Source organism: Nematostella vectensis, chromosome 8, assembly GCF_932526225.1.
Source record: "Nematostella vectensis chromosome 8, jaNemVect1.1, whole genome shotgun sequence".
In the NCBI taxonomy this organism is placed as follows: Eukaryota; Metazoa; Cnidaria; class Anthozoa; order Actiniaria; family Edwardsiidae; genus Nematostella; species Nematostella vectensis.
Window position 1 is genome coordinate 8,709,108 of NC_064041.1, and position 21,903 is coordinate 8,731,010.

The window sequence follows — 21,903 nt, forward strand, 5'->3', positions numbered from 1 at the left end:
AAATGATGTAGCATCCTGAAGGCTATTACATATAGAGGAACCTCAAGACGGGACACCCTTGGGACACAGGTTTAGGGAAAAGGACCAGTCTGTTTGAAATGTTTCCACTGATACAGTCATATCAGATATGAGGCGTTGTTTACCATAAATATTTCTTCTGGAAAAAATCCTTAAACAAGGACCTGTGGTATAAAGGGCGTCTTTGTTTACAGAGTACTACATTAAAAAAAAGTCCAAGAAAGTATCTACTATACAATACACTATAGTACTATACAACAGGTCCTTTATAAAGAGCAAAAAGGTTTATGCACCGACTGTACCACCTTGGATTATCAAGCAAATATAAACTTGGCTGATACAGCTAAACCTCTACAGAAGAATGATCACTATAAAATATATATTGACGGCTTTTGTATAACATGCCAGGTACTGTTGGAAAAAAAAAACTTGTTTTAACAGTTTTCTCCATATAATGATTATTTTCATGCTTTGGCATATCAAGATTCCATTGTGTGGTCAAAGCCATCATTATGAACCATTTTTTAATACCATTTTCCTCTTTGTCTCCTTGGACATCATTGCCTTCCATATGCTCTTCAACGCCATTTTGTGGGTTTTCCTTCTCAACCAGAGTATCTGTAACCTTTTCTGGCTCTTTCCTCCATTCCAGTAGACTAGACTTGCTTCTGCTGCTGTTATCGTGGCTCAATAATGTAGGCTGAGCTGCTGCTGTAGCACCAGGATTGGGCTTCTTGCTCAGTCCAAGAATTTTGTTCACTGTTTCCTGTCCAGTCCGCCAAGATGTTGTTGAGATGACGGAAGTGGGCCGTTTTGGTGCAACTATTCTTTGTACTTTGACTTGACCTTTTGGTAAAGAGTACACGATTATTGTATACAATACAACCATTTTAAATTGAACATTTAAGAAATCAAAAACAACTTTAGCAATTGAGTGAATATCAAGGTAAAAAATGACAGAAAAGTTGTGTGTTCGTAACTCGAAATCAGTTTAAGCTAGCAGAGAGTTGAGTTATTGAAGTTGGAGCTATCATTCTACTGTTCTCAAATTAATTTGAAGGTACAGTTAAGCAAGGGAGTGTTGTATGATCAAAGTGAAAGAGCATATGTCATAGGTGTGGTACCTTTCAAGGGTGGCAATAACCTATACCATAAATAGTGCAACATCTATTTGGCAAACGTTTTTGATTGGACAAAGTATGATGCAATGAACCTGCACTTGGCCTAAACCTTGATGTAAGGGAAGTTGAAGCTATAATTTAGCACATATATATTTAAGAAAGTGACAGACCCTTTTCTTCAAGTACTGTACTTCAAGCATTTATCAAACCTTTTCTTTTTGAGGTATCTCCTCTTTGGTTCTGCTGGCTTTTGCCTGCCCTGGAAGGAGGCTGAGAGCCTGCTCTTGACTGGACGCGACTGCTTATGCGAGAATCCCTGGATTGAGGTCTAGGTGGTACAGCTTCACTAAATCCTGAAATTTATAATAAAATCAAGCATTTCAACAACCTGGGGCCGGTTCCTATGAAGCAGGTTAGCACTAACCCAGGGATAAATATGGCTATCTCAACTTTTGATTGGAGAAAAAGGGCTTTTATCCCTGGGTTAGCGTTAATCTGCTTTCTAGGAACCCGGCCCTGGAGTTCCTTTATTTAACAATATAGTAAAACACATCTATGGGGATGAGGCTTTCACAGGAACATCATCAAAAGGGGTAAATTATGGAATGGAGTATCCTTTTATAGGAAGGAGTATATTTTGTAGTACATTAACACTTATGTAATCAGCTGTGACAAATTTTATGGAACAGTACCTGTTAAAATGGACACATTAGTGTTGCATTTAATTTTAAACTTTTAATGTGATAATTTGACATATGTTCTCACCATATTAGATAATTCATTTTTTACCTTTGTAAACTGGAGCAGGAGGGCCAGCTGCAAATTTTCTCTTGGTCACTGCTTTAGGAACAAATGGGGCTTCTTCCGTAGGGGGTGGGGCTGAAGAGTTTAATGGGACGGGGATAGGTTCTGATGAACATAAACATGTCAACTTAGAACATCATGTTCTCAAACACATTTTGCTTTGTGATATAGTTTGAAGTAACAAGTAGCACAAAAAAGTAATTTCATTTTCTGCAATCCAAATCTATTACCACCAATGTCAAACAGCATTCATTAGTAGAAAAAAGACATCAGTGCAAGTGCACTATCATGGTGTTTCTAATATTTCTAAGTAAATCGTGCATGCATAAAAATTATTGCAGTAATTATACTAATTTGATACCTATATCATAGTTAGGAGATTTTGATGCTTGTTCTTTCTGCTTCTGGATCTTTTCTTTTAGCCTGGCAAGCACATCTGTTGACAAAGGGGATAATAGATCATATACAGAGATCACAATTCTTTATAAATCAAATGTAAGACTTTCTCTATTCTTGCGTAACTAGGGATCTTAAACAGTCTGTCAGCCTCTTTCTGTTGCAAAGAACCAAGTCCATCAGCTGATTTAGGAAAGCCAAATGCAATATTATCAATTGGATCAAGCCAAAAAAGTATTAGACTTTGTTTTGATCTCAATTTTTTTAACTTATTATGTGCCTTTCTATATTAAATGTAAACAATAACAAAGGTGTGGCTTATGATGGCACTTTAAGCAAGGATGACAGCAACAGGACAACAAATGGTATAGCAATCAATTGAAAAATTCAAGGAGCCAGATTTGAATTGCACTGCTGAAACATTACAGCCATAAAGATATGTGAGATTTTATTTTAGTGTCCATGACCCTAACCTCACGGTCAAGCAGTCTGTATGTATCTCTACTAGCAAGTAAAATTCTGCCACATTTGAATCATATGTATAGATTGTAATTTCAGGTTACTCCTAAGTATTAACTTAATCATTACAAACCTGAGTTGTTGTTGATCAAAGGACGAGTGCAAAGCCCAGATAAGGGACGGCCATCGGCAGATCTCCGTGAAATTTCCAGGGAGTCTTCAAAATTTGACATGGTACCAGACATATTTGAATACCTTGAAACAGGTAACTTTCTAGAGATATCCTGTTTAGAGGCTGATCTTGGTACAGTAGGACTAACAGAGGACATACAAGTTCGGATTTCATTTGAGGTGTCTAAAATTGCATCAGAGTCATTGATATAAGGTGGGGATATTGTTTGGACATCCCTGGAAGGTGGTGAGTGGAACTGGCCATTTAAACCACTTTCTTCCTTGTCTTGTATGGATGAAATGGTTGAGTTTCTAGATGAAGCTCTGGATCCATCTGAAGTGTACTCTAATGAGTGTCGAGTATCCTTGGCTTCAGACAGTCTTGGGCTGAGCTCTGGCCTATTAGCGCCAGGCCGTAGCTCATATCTCGTAACACGCCCATAGCGCTGCCTCTCAGAGAACACTTGTCTGATTCTTGGCTCAACAAATTCTTCCTCATCAGTTGTCCCTGGCCCGAGAGGTAAGTTGGCTTGCTGAATTCTTGCTTCCACTGCTTCCAACTGTCAAGTTAAAGTAAATTGAATGATTCATAAAATAAAAAGAAGTAATAATAATAACAACAACAACAACAGCAACAGCAGCAGCAACAAAAACAGCAACAGCAGCAACAACAACAACAATAATAAGTTAGGCAAAGTCAGCATGAAGCCGTGGGACAATTTAAATTATAATTCACATGCATATTTTTAGAAAACAAAATTTCCAAAACGGTCTGTGTTCATTGGTTTGAGGCAGAATAGGTCACCTGCCGATCTCCGCAAGTTGTAATGGGTGTCTCTCTTTATTCTTGCGCTATTTATCAGGCGATAGAGGGATTGTTTGGCTGAATGTTCTGAATGAACCTGACACCTTTTTCATCCCTTCTATTGGCTAGTGCATCAAGGTTAGCTGCTTCTAAGGCAGCTTTATAGGAAATGTTTGGTTAAATAACTCTCACTGCTCATTTTTTAATAGCCTCAAGATAGTTTGCAAGGTATTGTGACATGTTAGCAAATACCACAGATGCATACTCTATTACAGATCCTATAAGAGATGCTATATAAAGATGTAATAAAAAATCGAGAATTTAAGATTTATGCTAAAATATATTGCGTACTAAACACAATTGAATCTTAGGTTTTACAGCTAGAAATCACTGATTATTTTAATAGTCATAATAACATAATAATTTCACCTAGAAAACAAAAATCCTATTAGCCCTATTATCGGACAGCAGATTTCTTCGCAAAAAATAACAGGAAAATCATGCAGCACTTTCACTAAAATACAGCAGACAATAATCTTTGACAAATGTACTTTGCAAAAGTCACGATAGAATTTAGTTTGAGACTCTTTCTTCGCTGTAACAAGCGATCCAAAACACATGCATTGTGCGTGAAAAACTGCACGGCGAAATGTGCTTTTGCTTGGCGGTCGCTCAAATTAAGGTTGAATTGTCCTGCGTTTGCTCAGATGTCCGATAATAGGGCACCTAGGTGAGATACAAACAGTTCGAGACACAAAGCGTCTACAGAAACAGCGTCCAAATAGCATCCTGGTGGATCAACAACAAAATGGCATATTCAAGTCAAAGAGAGAATTTCAATCCCTATTTTGCGGTGCATGAAAGTAAATTATTTATAGTTTCGAAACATATCTTAAAGCACTTCGGAATACATGTTTTCTGAATGTTGTTTCTTCAACTTGATAGGTCATTTTTTGGTGTGTTTTCCTATTGTTTGAGATATTTAGGATTGTTTTCGAGTGTCAAATAATAGGGCACTGTCCGATAATAGGTATACCACTACCTTAAACATCAGAAAACACAAGCTTACCGCATTTCGTGCCTGGCCGACATTTTCCAAAGCCGCTTCTAACCCTAAATTAAATAGAAAAAAAGATATTTACCATAACAGGGGATAACATTCTTGAGGGGGACCAGAGGCGGATCTATCTTTTCTCTGAAGGGGGGGTTTTGTTCAGTGACAAAGTGGGGAGGAGGTATTTTTGGTTGTTGTAACATATGCATTTCTGGCAGCCCAAAGGGGGGGATTAAACCCCCTAAACCCTTCCCCTACGCTACTGAGGACGTTTCACAAAAAGACAGTCAAAGATCGCTTTACTAACGCCGTTAACGCTACATAGCTTTTTGGTAAGCTTATAGAGTCGGCGGCGGCAATTTTCAAGATCTTACTAAAACCGGAAAAATAAACGAACCTGTTAATGCAGAATCTTTTCTCGATGTTCTTCCAAGTGCCCCACGCTGTTTAGGTACAGGATCTTGTATTCGCCTAGCGCGGAAGCCAGCCGATGAAGACATGATGTAAGAGCTTCCTTGCCTTTTTTAACTTCTCAAAAACATCAACAAATGAATTACAAAATTCCCTTCATCAAATTCAAACCAGGACGCTTTTTTTTTTAACGTTAGACTTTTGGCGCGTTAGTCACTGCTAAAAATCCGCTGGGTAGCAAAAATTCGCAGACATTTAACGAGGTGAATCATCGGTATTTTGGGACGCATTCATAGAGCAGTTGTCTTTCTCTGCCGCCCGCCATTTTTTTTTTCTCAGAGGATTCTGGGTAATGCTTAGCAAAGAGGCATACGGGAGAACACAGGAAACCCAACAGCAGCCTCCCCCACAACTAGAAAGCATTATGATTATTAAAAAAACGGCTACGAAGGGATAAATAGGAAAAATAAGTGATAGAATTATGATAATAAAAGCAACATTTTTTTCATTAGTAATGTGCATAAGCGTAAGCGCAACACAAGTGAGAATCGGTCAAACACAAGCGCAAGAAAATCAAGGCAGTTGCTTTCTCTTGCGATTCATCTTGCGCTTACGTTCCAGTGAGAGTCGGGGAAATACGTGCGCTGCGTTTGCGCCCGAGTAAGAACCAACCTTAAGACTAGGGAGTACAAAATATTAATACTGAGAGAAACAACAACATCAAAATTGAAGAATAATTACCCCCCTCCCCTCCAGCTGGGATACGGATGTTGTACCCAGTCCTCCGAGCCGTTTTTCTCGTTTCCGGTTGTCGTTGGAGCTACAAGCATGTAACACATTCTCACTGAGACAGAGGAATCAAAAGCTTAAAGTTATAACAAATCCTAACTATTTTAATGTTTATACATGGCTACCCAACATTTATAGCGGTTTTTATTTCCCTTGAAATGCATTTGAGGAGCTCTCAGGCCAGTTTGATGTCACGACAACTGTCGGACAGAAGCCGAAGCGTGCATTCTGCCGGCATCGCGGAAGTTCACGAAGTCCCATTTCACGTAATAATACGACCGATTCCATCTGTTCTAGACGAAGACAAAGTATTGTCCCTAGTTGAAACACTCAAGGTGAGACAATGAAGGAAACGTGCGATGCACACGTATATCATTCTAACTTGACTTGCTGTTTTGACTGTCGTTATAAACCAGTTGGCGTGATTAACTATGATTAAGATAATGATTCTATGAGTTTTTATTTTTCAAGAATCGTAGTGATAAAAAAATGTTTGATTATATAATATTGATGTAGTAAAAGTTTGAGGAGCTATTTTTCACCATTTTTGGCTGGGAATGGCACGAAGTCAATCATACCAATGTGACCAATCAATTCCCTTGGCCTACTGTAGCTCTGAGCAGCCAAATGGTTTATGATATGACGGTGAAAATGTGAAAGCCGTCAATTGTTGGTTGATTGACTGCATGCTTTTCCCTAATGAGACAAGGATTTTGTTTTTTTGGAGTTGGTGCAACAACAAATTTGGAGATAAGGAAGCTATCTACAGTTATTTTATTAACATTGTTTTGATTTGAATATGTTTTGGAGAAACATTTTTCCATAATTCCAACCTTTCAGTAAATTAATATTTAACATATTGGCCTACAAATGTATGCATTAAATGCCCATAAGGTGTTAAAATAGCAAAAACAAGTCTTTTTTATATACTTTTTTATCTAAACTCCAGAATTGTTTGATAACTTTATCTACCAGGGCTGGTTCCTAGAAAACAGGTAAACACTAACCCAGGGATAATTAAAAGATTGTTATCGAATCAAATGTCTCGATAACCATATTTATCCGTGGATAAGCGCCATCTGCTTTTGAGGAAACGGGCCCAGGACTTTACTTACAAAGCATTTGCACGGGTTGCATTGATGTTCCTACTGCACATGTGCGAGCAAAAATCCTGTTTGCAAAGGCTCCGCACACACTTGATTGGACAACACGATAGACTTGCCCATCTTTGATTTTCCCTAATAAAGAGAGTGTGATCTAAAGAATATTTTTTAAAGTGGCCATCCAGAGAGTACAACTTTGTACAGTAAAAGCCAAAAAAAGCTGACCAGCGGACATTGGGAAAATCTAACAACATAAGTGCATATTGAGAAAGTGTAGCCAATTTCTTTAAATCAAAATACTTACCTGATTTTCAACCTATTATCCCGAAGGGGGCAGGGGGGTGGCTTGAGAAAATTTCAAGGTCTAGGGTAGAAAGGGTATGGATTTAAAAAGGGGGGGGGACTGATTCCTTTGGGTGTTGTCCCTTCTATATAATTGGACTAAGTGGCATGTACAATCCAGGAGTCCAGTATACTTATTAAGCCAGGTATTATCTATGCAATGCAAACCTGTATACACCCTTCATAAAAAAAATTTCATGGTTTCGGCTATATGTTAATATATCCCATATTTAAAATTATTAACAAAACTTTTTTAATGCTATACATGCTCATTCTTCGTCATCCACATACTTACCCATAATTAAATTGCTGTCCTCCCCTCTCTGTTCCTTTTCTTTTTCCTTGCTGTGCTTTTCTCACAAGGTGAAGAACAAAAAGCCTTTTTGCCTCTTCTGCATCATATATAGCATCAACCTTTATCAGGTGGGCAACCTGGATTTAGTTGCACCTTTGAGAAATTGAGTGCATTCACTTTTTCTGAATTAATGTTTTCGGTGAATTGCTTATCCTCCACTTTCTGACCAGCTTGCAGCTAATCGACTTGCACTTGCATTTCTTTGACATTGTCGTTGCCGTTCCTTCTTTTGCCCCTTCTTTCTTCGGTTTTCTTGGGGGGCGGGATTCACCAAAAATATGGGGGAAGCATAAAGGGGGGCATGGAAAATTTTGTTCCACCTGAAAAGGGGGAGGGGGTACTATCTCTGACTTTTATAAAAAATCCTTACCCCCCCTCGGGATAATAAATTTACTTTACCTAACCCCTTACTTTTCTCCTAAAATCTTAGTCCAAAGGGGGGCAGAACCTCCTTATGGACCTCCCCTTGGTCAACCTAAGATCTGTCCACATTACATCTGCTTAACCAGGTGTTAATCCTGCAAATATTCTGACCTTTTTACCAAAAAAAACGATGAACTCTGCCCCCTTGATTAACAAAATGAACAAATACTTAACTTTCTAATTTTACTAAACAATTTTCCCTGTTTACCAGGGCTTCTGGAATTACGCGTAAAAAACCCTCAAAATTATGCGGGATTCTTTGCTAAATTACGCGGAAAATCAATCATTACGCGCTAAATTACGCGGGATTTTGCAATACATTTTTCTTTAAAAATCAAAATTTAGTGGGATTCTTTACTGAATTACGCGGAATATCAACTGTTACGCCCAAACTACATTTTGTACCGAAGGAAAGCACGAAATAACTTGGAAAGGTTATTTTTACGCCCAAACCGAAGGAAAGCACAAAATAACTTGGAAAGGTTATTTTTTGCGTGAAAATATCTTAGGCGAGTTTTCATTGGCTCCTAGCCACCAGCCAATTAAAAAAAGGCATTTTATTATTAGTCCTATGCCGTCGCGGTTTAGCAAAGAACGCCTAGTCATTTTATTTGTTTTCGAAATTCAGTTCGAAAATCGTACTCTTACGAAGAATATCGGTCTTTTTTTTACGAGAAATAGAGGTAAAAATCCTAAAAGAACACATCAGCTGTGCACTTAAATGTTTTGTCTTTCAAAATTTAGACAAATTACTTGGGATTACGCGGAAATTTGTGGATTACGTGGAGAAAGCCAAATTACGCGCTTCCGCATTCCAGAAGCCCTGGTTTACGTACACATGTGTAAAAAGGTCTGGATCCACACCTGGTGATATTACATTATAAACCATTCTGTTTATGTTGTCTAGGGTTCCAACACAAAATTCCTAGTTCCTCCTATTGATGTTCTGTGGATCAAGGGACGTCTTGGAGGAGATTACTTCTATTCTTTTGGTGGCTGTCATAGGTATGAAGCATACAGAAGGCTTGGTGTGCCATCAATTCCATGCAAGGTCATTCCTTCTACTGTTGAGAATTTGAGAGTCTACTTGGGTTCATCAATCCCAGATCTCAAGTAACAGCAACATAATCTTTAGAATACATTATCCCTACAATTAATAGACTAAAGAAAAAAACAGGAAACAAAGTGGATCTAAATCTGAGGGGAAAACCATGATGTGATACTGACCTTCCCAATAGGGAGACGGAGCCATAGCAGGTGGTAGGGCACTGGGGGCACATGCCCCAAAAATATTTCAAAAATTATATGTAAATGACCAGTAAGGGCATGCCCCCAAACTGTCTTCTTAGTAATTCTGCCCCCCCCCCCCCCAATAATTTGAGGCCTGTTACGGCTATGGGAGGTGCCACCCCAGAAGTGTTATGGTGGTAAGGTAATACCTATTTTCATATACTATAATCAGATCTGCTAGTCCTATATAAAAGGCTTTTACCAAGAGATTGGTTAAATATCTCAAGGACCCTTAAAATGCTGAGGAGTGTATGGCTCAAGGGGAGGGGTACTGGTGAATACTGTAGTGGAAGCATGAGGAGAAATGTATGGGACCAAGGGGAGGGGTACAGTTGAGTAGTAGAAGTAAGAGGGGGAATGTATTGAGCCAAGGGGAGGGATACAGGTAGAGACTGTAGTGAAAGGAAGAGGAGGAATGTATGTGGCGAAGGGGAGGGGTACAGGTAAATAGTAGAAGCAAGGGGAGGAATGTATGGGGCCAAGGGGAGGGATACCTACCTGGTTACCACTGTAATGTCCTGTATTTTACAATGCAACTTGGGAAAAAAATGCTTCGTGAAAAGGTGATGTTAGAACAAGCAGGGACAAGGGGAACAATTACTGTAATCAAGCACATTGTTTTTATAAAGTATTCAGATGAAAGGTTCCACTGTAAAAAAAGGTATTTCTAATACCTTTTATAAATAAATATTTGTATTGTCAAAGACAATTGTAATAATTATTGATGTGATTCAAATCTTTTTGCATAGAATGGTTTTTAATAACCCGTGAACTACACTTTAGGGTATTACACCTCATTTGTTATCTAAAAATGTCTGTATGTATGTATAGTTTTTTTTGTTTTTCTAATAAATTTAGAATTATTGCTTTTAGAATAATTGCAGTGTTTTGCAAAATAGTTCCATTTCATTATTTTCATGTGCAACAATAAAGTTTACCAAGTTCAGGTACTGATGCAGAAAATAATCTGACCTCAATCCCCCTTTCTTTTGTTTAAAAGAAATATTGATCTATTTATAATGCTTACAAATTCTCTGAAAACATCTGGTAAATTGAACACCTGTTCCACTCATCAGTTTTAAATTAATACTGGTTACTCTATTTTATTTATGGTGTGCAAATAAACAAATTTTGTTTGAAAGTCTGTTTGGTGCCCTTTTTTGTGTGCGGGGCTATGATTTTCTAAACTGACCCATTTACACAGCACAACTTCAAGCTCTTTTGATTTGTATACCAGGCGGGTATCCAGGATTGGCTGGGGGGGGGGGGGGGGGGGGTGCCCAGTCATAGGTATCATATATTTCACAATCTAAGAAATGGCCCACTTATTAACAGAGTGTGCACCCCCTGTGTGCACACACCCCCTTTGTACACACCTGTATACTACAACTTCACTTTATTATTCCACCGTACAAGAACCAAAAGTATGGACATAAATGCTTCAACCAATCACCTACAAGATTTGACATGAAATTACTAAGGATGTTAATTCTTCTGAGGTTTGACATTGAAATTTTTAAGGGATTCGAATGCTTTATATATTTTATACTCAGAATGAAACAGAAGTCAAACAATTATTACAACTCTGAACATAGTTTGGCTAGACTACTAAGGCAAACTTTCAGACACAGAAAACTGTTTTATATTAATTGTTTTCTACCATCTTAATTGGCATTGTTCTTATAAAGGAAACAAGTAGCTGAATGATGAAGACATTATAACTGTCCATACATTTGGTACATTGGTTGTCATCTACTCTATTTCATTTTTTTTTCAACATTTTTAATAGTATTCATTATAGTTTATTTTATTTCTATGAGTTACTAGTTTATCTCTTACACTAAAAGGCAGGTTCCCATTCTCTAACAGGGCTTGTGCACTGATGCTTACAGCCAAATTTGTTGTTGTGCGACCTCGGCAAATCCAAAATCCATGTCTTGTTTGGGAATAGTGCATAGTCAGACACAATCTTTGGAGGCGGTTTGTCTGGTTTTGATTGTTTGGTTCGATTGACTATGCGCTATTCCCAAATTAAGAAAGGAATTTTGGATTCTGGCAGGTCACGCAACAACGAATTTGGCTATAATACAAATGACATACCACTAGTCAAAACTGACCCCTTTTAGAATATTACTGTCCTATTCATGGCTTAGGGGAGGAATATCACATCTTACAACTAGTATGACATAGTCTAGTCAAGACTACTGACTAATGATCTAATAAGATCATTCACAGTGACAAAGACCCTGTGTGCTAAATGAATTAAAGGCAATCCCTAAGTGTGGCCCTTCTAGTAGTTGAGAGGGTGACATGCCCTTAGGAGCTGCAGGTAATGTCAAATCATGGCAGTTGATAAGCTGATGGATCAAGTCACGATCTACTGACTGTAATCAGGGTTAAACAATCCTCACCTTCTTTAATCAAGAATACTACAACATTATCAATAATTGCTAACCCCTAGTCGAGACTACTGAGGCTACTGGCGCTCAGGTCAACGCTGCTGTTGCTAGGTGATATGGTGTTAATTGGCGGCAACTTCAGGAAATTCCATTGCTGTGGTGAATCCAGATTTGAGGTGTTTACAGTCAAAGGTGTGGCACTAAGACGTTGCCCATGGTGGAAGGTGTTGACGTCACTCTCAGGCTGTATAACATGTGGCATACTATTGCCATACGTGATGACACTTGTCTGCATGGGGGTGAAGTCTTTGGACATTGGGTCACTTCCACACCCATTGTTATAATTTACTACTTGAGGCTGTAGGTATCCATATCCACTTTGATGGGACATCAAATGCTGTCCTGGACCCATATGCATATGTGGCAAATATAATGGGCCTGGGCTTGACACCAAAGCTTGGGCCCGAGCAGTCCGCATAGGGTCATCAGTTAGCATGGGGGACACAGCCCTTTCTTCTTGAACTTGTTGGGATATTCTAAGAACATGGAATAGGCATTTAGTTTCTAATAACAATACATAAGAGCCTTTCTTTTTGCAAAGGTGGAAACATTGACTGTTAACACTAAAAATAACACTAAAATATGCCCCAAAAATGCTTTAGTCAATTACTTTTCTAGGTCTATGCTGTCTAGTAGTTTCTAGTTAAACATACAATATTTTTATTGCCTTAGATACAATTAACAAGAATAGTCTAGATTCAAGTCACTGGTATAAATAAATAAATTGCAAAATGGATGAAAAAGGATTTGTAATTGGGCATAAACCTCATTCTAGCTTGCTTTGTGTTTTGATGGTCTCGGTGACTTCTCTTTCTGGATTGTGATGTTGAAGCTGGTGACAGTTTACGGGCAATCTGAAACCAATCACCATCACCCTCAGTTACCATAATTTAACCCTTGGCCATCATTGCCCTAAAGGAACCACATCAATCAATGTACACCACCCTTATAACCAGCATAGAAAGCCCAAAATGCTTGGGATGATGAGGAATAGACACCTTGCACCTGGAGTGAGGAATGGAGCAAATAAAGGAAAAGGTAGTTTTTTTTCCATAGTTTTCTGCCTCTTGGCTCACATAATACATCTATGCATGCACTGTTCATTTTACCCTAGTATATCAATTAAAATCAGCTTGCTCGTAAGATCACATTTCATAACAGTTTCCTCACGCCCTTGACCTAGACAATAAACATCACTTATATGGGGAAAATTACCCAGTTCCAAGGCTAAAAATCAAAGAAATTTCAATGAGAAGAAATACAGATCATTTAAGACAAAAGAAATGCTTCCTGCTAAACTTACTTCCTCTAGCTCTAAAATGATTGACACCTCAACTTGCATGTGCAAGGCTTCTTGTCTAATCAGAATGCGATTTGCCTTGGCATGAAACATTCACGGAGTGCAAGCCCTCGTGCCTTTGGGGCTTGCTACCACCACACCGCTCTTAGGGATCATTGCCCTTAGTAACTGCCACCCTCAGTGACCATTATACCCTTATTGACTGTCACCCTTGGTTATTATCGTCACTCTAAGCAACCATCCCCATCATTGACCAATACCTCTAGTGACCATTGCCATCAGTGACCATCATTCTTAGTAGCTTTTACCCTAACTGACAATTACCCTTAGCAGCTACTACCACCCTCAGTGCCCTTCAGCCTCAGCCACCATTTAGCTTAATGATAACCACCCTTAGACCATCCTTACTCTTAGCAACCATCTCAACATTGACCACCACCCTTAGACCATCCTTACTCTTAGCAACCATCTCAACATTGACCACCACTCTTAGTGACCACCGCCCTTAGTAAATGCCATCCTTAGTGACCCCACCCTTAGTAACCCCCACCCTTAGTAACTGCCATCTTTAGTGACCCCCAGCCTTAGTAACCACTACCCTTAGTAACTGTCATCCTTAGTGACTACCACCCTTAGTAACTGCCATCCTTAGTGACCCCACCCTTGGTAACCACTACTCTTAGTAACTGTCATCCTTAGTGACCACCACCCTTAGTAACTGTTACCCTTAGTAACTGCCATCCTTAGTGACCCCCACCCTTAGTAGCCACCACACTGAGTAACTGCCATCCTTAGTGACCACCACCCTTTGTAACTGTCACCCTTAGTAACTGCCATCCTTAGTGACCCCCACCCTTAGTAGCCACCACACTGAGTAACTGCCATCCTTAGTGACCACCACTCTTTGTAACTGTCACCCTTAGTAACTGCCATCCTTAAGGACCACCACTCTTAATGACAACCACCCTTGGTAACTGCCATCCTTAGTAACCACCACCCTTAGTAACTGCCATCCTTAGTGACCACCACTCTTAATGACAACCACTCTTGGTAACTGCCATCCTAAATGACCCCCACCCTTAGTAACCACCACCCTTAACAACTGCCATCATTAGTGACCACCACTCTAAGTGACCACCACCCTTAGTAACTGCCATCATTAGTGACCACCACTCTTAATGACAACCACTCTTGGTAACTGCCATCCTTAGTGACCATCACCTTAGTAACCACGTGGTGCACCACCCTTACAAACCATCACCTTGGTGAACCACAAATCTTATTGGATCTTGTTCTTGCTAAGTTTGATAATTATAATTGGTATATAATATATAATTGGTATATACAAACCTCCTCCATGACTGGGGGCGGTATCCTTTCGTTCACCAGCCGAACAAACTTCACTGTCATCTCCAGTATCTTTATATAATATATTGATTTAAATAAATATTTCCATAAAAAAGGAGCTGTAGTATATTTTGTGATAAAATATTCTTGCTTAGAGCAAGATTCATAAAATGTGATCTAGGGGTGAGGGAAGTTCTAAGGGTGAGTCAAATGGGTCATCCCTCCCCCCATTTTGTGATGACATTAACAATAAATATTATAACAATAAATATTAATATAATTAATACTATAATTAATATAATAATGATAATAATAATATTAATAATAATAATCTATTTTTCTCTTAAGGGTCCAAAGCGTGATCTGTGTTGGCTTTGTGAAAAGATTAAAATAAACAAAAAACGAGTTTGTTGAATGCCTGTTTTGTTAAACATTTATTTTAAGCATTAGCTTAAATAAGGTATACTGTACTAAAGAAAATGACTAAACAGAAGAAAAAACAGGTTTTTTTCAAACAAATGTTCAATAGAATGTTCAATATTTTCGAAACATGAGCCCAAACAAGCCAACACACTTACAGATGCCATGTCTGTCTTCTTGCCTGTAACATTGGGAAGAAGGAAGCGGAGCTGGTCACAACTCTCCTTTATCCTTTCCCTGTTCAAATAACAGTTAAAAATAAAATGAAAATATTTTAGTAATATGGTGTTTATTATGAGCCATGCTGGCCTGTGCTGGGTGTGAGAAGTTCCCACAAACCAAAAAATTAATTTAAAAAAAAATAAACCTAACAAGAACAAGATACTCATGTTTCAGTCTTAGGGGTGGTCTTGAAGATATGTGATCAGAACTATTGTTCAAAAAAATAATACATTGGATTCTTGTTTTATAAGTCTATTCTTACAAAGGTCAAACAAATCAATTCCAGGTCAGAACCAGAATAGCAGCGATAAAAAAGGAATCAAATCAACCATAGCTTGCAAACATCTGTAGGTGCAGCATTCAAATGCTCCATCAGACTTCACAATTTCCAGGAGCCCTCTCCTAATATAATAGCTGTATTTTTTTTTATAAAAATACAAGCAAGCCGGTTAAGGGGTCATGGGTTAAGATTCTAAAGCTCATTGTACTACCTCTGACACCATGTTAAAAAATTACCAGTTTTGTTGCCATTTTTATACTCAATGTTCAATACAATACTGCAACACTCGACCCTTTGTCACCTTCTTATCCTCTCCTTTGAACTATGCTTTGTCAAATCGTCTTCAACGAGTGTTATCTTCATATCCTTGGATCCAGGGGTACCACTCACAATATATGCTGGCGTTCCCACTGATTGCATCTTTCCAGCAGAGTATGAATGCAAGTTGTCAGCAACAGGGGGCGGGTTGCCTCTCCTCTCAAGTATCTTACCACCAGCCACTGAGGATGCAAACGGATGTCGCAGAACTGGACGGCATGGTATTGATGATGACATACCACTGCTGTATGGGTGCATTGCTTGATTAAGTTGTCGCAATTCCATGTGCTGACCTGGAAAAGATTCCATGGCACGTTGGGAGCTGCATCCAGGATATGGTAAACTATTCTGCAAGTGGCTTGCACAATGAGCCTGAGTTGCATAACTCATTGAAGGGGAAGCTGATCTATAGCTAGGGCATGGTGCTGTGATGGATCCAGGAATTCTGGGCCCATAACCTGTTGATTGTGTTTTAGAAGGGTCTTGTAATGGTTGTGTTGCAGAAGTGTCTTTGATAGATGTGTTTGAAGTCATCATGTTTGACTGGTGACTATAATCTGAGAAGGCTTGGGTACACATAAGGCTGGGATTCATGCTTGATTCATGCTGAAGTCCTGTGGGTTGCTCTTGGTCTCTGTTGAAAATGAAAAATAATGTTCAGCAAAGGCAGATGGTGGACTGATAGGGAAAAGTGGATGGTTGGCTTATATAATAAAATCCATCCCCCATTTTAATGTATTATTCACTAATTTTCATTTTCATTAATTTGCCCACTCCCCCTTTATAGTGTCTTTATAGTTTATCCATCAGTGTGTTCAGGCTCAATCTCATGTTGAGTGTCATAATGAGATAATGTATTTCAATGGGCAGCCCTAGAGTTTCAAGGGCCACAAATACATAGTCAGAACTATGAACACACAATAGATTTAAAATGTAAAACAAAAGTTTACTTACACAAATCTTATAAACAGGGGTTTTATTACACCCCAACGGCCGGCAGAGGCGCCAGCTATTTTCCACAGAGCGCAGGCTACATTTAAAAAAAAAGTTCATTTAAGTTTTATTTGAACTAATAAAATAACTTCCACCCCCTCTAATTATCTATCTCTTCCACCTCATTTGAAACTTATTGAAACCCCTGTATAATGCTTGCATATTTTATGCTTTTACTTGTTTGAATGGCAAAGGACAAAATCATCACTTAGAATATATATATTTATGGAAATTATCTGTTTAAAATCAACAAGATGCAATAACTAACCATATCTACCTTCGAATCTGCTCACAACTCTGCACATGGGCCACCAGCATAGCCTGTTCCTCTGTCTCCTTTATTATTTCTGCTGCCTTACGAGCAGTGATAACCTCATCTTCAGGACTCTCTGGAGTCAGAGGCATCCCTACAGATATAACCTATATGTTTAAACAATGTCGATCATCCACTCCTTTGTTATTGTTTATCATTAAAAATACAGCAGTTTATTCGCAAGAAAACTTCAAAATAACAATCTACGAATGAAGTCTTGTATGTTATGATGATATTTGATTGAAAATATATTGGTTACTTGCTTAAATTAGCTGATGGAAATGGATGCTTTGTGTGACTTGTCATTGAGCAATAGCATAAAATGGCAGTGTGATTGACCTTCTTTAAGTTATAATAGTTGTAAGTGTATTCTTTGGGCCATTGGGGCTCAGATATACTTGCCTTTACATGAGCTTTGTTCTGCCCATTTAAGAAGGAGCTGAGTGATGTCACTCACTTTTAATGGCAGTTGTAGGGTATCATTCAGACCCTGGGAACTTAGGTCTTCTCCTGAAAATCAAAATACTTCTAAAAAAAACGTTTACAATAATCTATGGAAAGGTCAACTCTTAGTAAACAATAACCTCAAAGTTTGATTGCAAACATTAAATATTGCAACCAAATAATAATGTGTGTGATGCACACCACCCAATGAAATTCACACTACATGGTTGATAGATAACTTGTGTTACTATTCATATATATATATATATATATATATATGCCCGGAATGCCCGCACTTAATGAGTACGAGATTTAGCATGTAAGATTAACCAGTTAAAGATGGTAACACGGCCAGCGTCCCTTTTTCTTCCCCAATGCAAGTTAATGAGGTACAATAGGAGATGTATCCATCTAATCGGCAATCTCCAATATTGAACACACACACACCAATAGAAAATATAGCAATAGCTTGTCAAAATCAGGCGATGGAAATTGATGCTTTCTCAAACTTGCTATTTTGATAGTACAATAAATTGGCAGCTGATAGCAACCCTTTAACAACATTTAAAGAATTTGTGGAGAACATGGGATAAACATTTTGTCAAACAAAGCAAAAGTAGCGGGTAAAGTCCAACCTTTCTATTTTTGTTAACAAGGAGTACTGCATAATATTTAATGAAAATTAAGGATAACAGAAGATGGGGATTTGTGAAAGGGGGGTGTTAATATTAAATAATTTCTCTAGGATCTGGGAAATCATGCACTGTTGATTACATTAAAAAATTAAGAGATGGGGATGGAGAAAAGTTACATGGTATATCATTACTGCTGTGCACCTCTAAGTCTTTAAGGACACCCCCCAAAGGATTTTCAAGAGCTATTACACCCCTAACTCTACCCCTATGCACATACAATACCTGTGTAGTCAGCAGGTGTTATACCAATAATAGAGGTGGTGTTGTTCAGAGATCTTGAGTCGTATCTAACAATAATGACTAAGGTGAGAATCACTTTACCCCTTTTCCCACTTAGTTACTAAAGGGTGTGTGTCTGGGTGGGAGGGGGAAGGGGTCAACAACATGCTTGAGAAACATTGATATGATATTGCTTTTAAAATGGCAATGCACGTCCACAGTGGTCAGGCCCGTAGCCAGGATTTTGAGCGGGGTGGTTCGTTTATTCATTTCAGTGGACCAAATTTCTGGTATACCCCTCTCCTCGCCTTATCGCATCAGGCAATCAATATTGTATTTGAAATGTTATTAATAGGGTACTTTTAAACATCTAGCGATAATAATATAGATAATTATTATAAATAGATTTCTATAGTCATTTTAAAGACATATTGTTGTCCACGATATATCTTAGGCCAAACGTTCTATATTTGGCTAAACTGCAGAATACCCATCCACTTATTTGCATTTTCCTTGTATTTACTGCCTCGTTCTATAGAAATCGAGGTGTGAAGTCTCATTGTTAACTCATTGTGGACGGGTATTTTGCAGTTGCTCCATATATTTTTGTTTGCTATGAGCGGACCTTCAAGCCGGGTGGGGGGGGGTTCGTCCAAACCCCCCTGGCTACGGGCCTGGTGGTCTACTCTGATACGGCCCAAATAAAGGCCAAATATGATATTTGCAGGTTAACATTTACTGAATTTTGGTCGTCACTGGTGGAAGTAGCATGTATACATAAAGGAAAACTGAGAATTCCCTGCTACAATTCAAATTCTGGAATCTTATTTTGTCTGCTGTTTTGTTTTTTTTCACCTGCGCGTAAACATTTTTACTTTATTGAATTTTCGACGGCATTGATGGGAGTCGCACGTATACATATAATAAAAAGAACTGAGAATTTTCCGGTACTTCTCAGCTTGCAACAAATGTAGTGATGTTTGCATGAATGATAAAGTCGAACTAGTAACATCTACAATATAATGTGTTTAGACCACAGTTGTGCTAGACTACAAAATTCAGGGCCCCATCCAAACGTTTTTAGGTTTTTATTGTAAGCCACCGATCCTAGTCAAACATACCTTACATTGGAGCAAATCTTTTGAAGACATCTCTCCTCCTTAGCGCAACGAACATCTACCAAAAGAAGTCCAAATCTCTCGGTGTTGCAGAACGCCGGAACTTCGCTTGGCAAGCATGCAGCGTGTTTTATATTCAACCCAGACGAAGCCTCGTCTATAAGTTTCTGGATTTCTTTCGCTAATTCCAAGCCAATAATAAGTATTTTCTGAACAGGTTCCTACGAAAAGAGCAAACTTCGTATAAATTTCTCGTTTATTTCGCAAGAAAGCAGTAACGGTAAATATTGAGAAGCAATTAAGACCTTTAGTGTTGAGTCCCCTTGAAAGAACTCTTCTAGGGATTCAATTTTTTCTGAACTCTCGTTTTCATGCGGTAAATTGTCCTCTATTAGCTCTACAACAACTGGCGAATGTTTCCTATCTTTGTCGTCCTTCGAAGAGCCGCTCGTAAAACACTCTGTGAATAAATTTCTACGAGCTGACGAAGACTCCATTTTGTACTTTTGAGGCAGATATTTCTGGCCAAAATTTAGCCCACTAAAGACTTGAATAGCTGAATAAGCGGTCTACAAAGCAGAGGATTTGCTCAGCCGTATTTTGCTAGCGTTTCGGCACGGCTTGCGTGCTACGCTTTTTGGAGTGTTGCTCAGTGCTTCACGTGCGCTCAAAACTCTATTCAAATTTTACCGCGGCTCGCCTCGTGCATGGCGCGCTACTTAAAACACTGACGCATCCAATCAGGAGCCAGAACAAGCTGGGGGAAAAGTGGGGGTGGAATGATGGATGCATCAGCAAACAAAGCACAAAGCAACGTATGTTATCAATTCTTATCAATCAAAATCAAGTAGCCTCACAAGAATTCCGATTTTAATCTTTTTTTTTTTTCAAGTTTTGATATCGATAGATAATCGATGATTACATTTCAATCAATTTTCATCAATTAGTACCTATTATCTATCCTATCAGTTAGTTACGTTGGGCGTAAATGTTTCAGAAAAAGTCTAGTTCTTTTGTACACTTGAAGCAGCAAGCCTAAGACGTTCTTGTTGAGGATTCTTCAACTGGCCAGGAAATTAATATTTCTAATATTTCTACAACACTTGCAGGTCCACTTGAAGCGAAAAAGACGAAAAACCTTGACCAAGTTCGCGAAATTTGATTCTTAACCTTTCCTAGTAAATGTATTTTCCATCCTTACAATAGGACACTAAAAGTAAAGAATACTATAGAGATTTGTTTTCAATTTTCGCCAACTTACGCACACTGCAAACACCGGCACGCGTTATTTCAAATGAGCGCGGTTTTTATTTTTCAAAATACTGCTTTCGTTGTTTGTTTACGTTAAAGAAAACAAATTTCCCATAGTTTTCCGTGGTATGTACTTTTATACATCACGATGTTCGTAACCTCATGATCGAAATTTACTGCAGAACTCCACAACATTTCGATCACGGAAAACTATGAGAAATTTATTAAAAATAGATTTAACCATTGTCCATAAAGGCGGAGCTCCTGAATAGACATATTTTTACAAACTGTGTAGACGATGCAAAATTAAAATAAGCAATAAGCGTAATAATTGAAATGGAAATGGAAATGACTACAGAAACTACTCTAGTACCAGCGGCTCCAGCTCGAGAGCTTCTACCGGCGTGTGAAGCTCGGGCCTCTGGAACACAGGGTAGACAGAAAACAACAATGAATCTGTCTCGCTTGTGTACGAGACTGAAATTCCCGCCAAACATCCGCTCGACCAATCGGTTTGCACCGAGTAGGAGCTCCGCTAAAATGCAATAGGGCGATTTATACTTGCGATTTTTATGTAAAGTATGATTTTTAAAATAAATCTTTTAAACTAAAGTTTAAAAGGTACAATAAGCATTATGAGGAAATCGGAGCCGTTTTCACCATCACCACTTAACACAGGTTTTCAAGACCATCAGGACTAGGCAAATACAGGTTGGGATGTCATGTCGAACAGAGGAAATGGAATAATACACAGTGAGAGGGTTCGGTACTCGAGTTACAAATATAAGCTTCTGTTTCGCTTGTTGTTAGAGGATATGGACTAAATTGTGTAAGAAGTGTTTTGGGGATTCCCTAAAACATAAATTCCGAAAGGATTCTGAGACAGACGCAAAAACATACATTGAAATACATTTGTCTTTTTTTATATTGCTCCATTAATTAATCAAGATTCTAGAAGAAAACAAGCGAAGTTTTCCCTCGTA

At 38.5% G+C, this 21,903-nt stretch overlaps 3 protein-coding genes across 4 annotated transcripts in view; 1 reads left to right on the plus strand and 2 right to left on the minus strand.

The window, feature by feature from the left end:
- Positions 1-5,583, minus strand: part of LOC5519313 (centrosome-associated protein 350) — a 46,041-nt gene extending 40,458 nt beyond the window's left edge. For both annotated transcript variants that reach the window (XM_032364165.2, XM_032364164.2), the window contains exons 1-7: positions 5,226-5,583; positions 4,844-4,887; positions 2,932-3,529; positions 2,305-2,379; positions 1,929-2,048; positions 1,349-1,492; positions 550-864 (exon numbers count right to left, since the gene is read on the minus strand). In XM_032364165.2, the coding sequence (XP_032220056.2) occupies positions 550-864; positions 1,349-1,492; positions 1,929-2,048; positions 2,305-2,379; positions 2,932-3,529; positions 4,844-4,887; positions 5,226-5,328 (1,399 nt within the window). In that variant the 5' untranslated portion in view covers positions 5,329-5,583. The remainder of the gene's footprint in view (positions 1-549; positions 865-1,348; positions 1,493-1,928; positions 2,049-2,304; positions 2,380-2,931; positions 3,530-4,843; positions 4,888-5,225) is intronic.
- Positions 5,584-6,042: 459 nt separating this feature from the next.
- Positions 6,043-10,682, plus strand: LOC5519321 (sulfiredoxin-1-like). Its single transcript, XM_048731836.1, has 2 exons — positions 6,043-6,363; positions 9,159-10,682. The coding sequence occupies exons 1-2, from the start codon at positions 6,136-6,138 to the stop codon at positions 9,366-9,368; spliced, it is 438 nt and encodes a 145-aa protein (XP_048587793.1). The 5' UTR covers positions 6,043-6,135; the 3' UTR covers positions 9,369-10,682.
- A 240-nt stretch (positions 10,683-10,922) lies between these two features.
- On the minus strand, positions 10,923-20,373 carry LOC5519324. The gene is made up of 10 exons (XM_032364139.2): positions 19,975-20,373; positions 19,673-19,890; positions 18,555-18,619; positions 17,596-17,703; positions 17,158-17,287; positions 15,871-16,521; positions 15,226-15,304; positions 14,651-14,719; positions 12,766-12,854; positions 10,923-12,476 (listed from the first exon to the last, which is right to left on the minus strand). The coding sequence occupies exons 1-10, from the start codon at positions 20,164-20,166 to the stop codon at positions 11,999-12,001; spliced, it is 2,079 nt and encodes a 692-aa protein (XP_032220030.2). The 5' UTR covers positions 20,167-20,373; the 3' UTR covers positions 10,923-11,998.
- Positions 20,374-21,903: the final 1,530 nt, after the last annotated feature.

Bases quoted from the DNA above. Each gene is read 5' to 3' on its own strand.
- LOC5519321 (XM_048731836.1), top strand. From the start codon at position 6,136: ATGTTTATACATGGCTACCCAACATTTATAGCGGTTTTTATTTCCCTT. The intron at 6,364-9,158 runs GTGAGACAATGA...TATGTTGTCTAG, and splicing joins CCCTAGTTGAAACACTCAAG to GGTTCCAACACAAAATTCCT.
- LOC5519324 (XM_032364139.2), bottom strand. From the start codon at position 20,166: ATGGAGTCTTCGTCAGCTCGTAGAAATTTATTCACAGAGTGTTTTACG. The intron at 16,522-17,157 runs GTAGATATGGTT...CATTTTCAACAG, and splicing joins AGTTGTGAGCAGATTCGAAG to AGACCAAGAGCAACCCACAG. The intron at 12,855-14,650 runs GTTTGTATATAC...GATTGGTTTCAG, and splicing joins CGCCCCCAGTCATGGAGGAG to ATTGCCCGTAAACTGTCACC.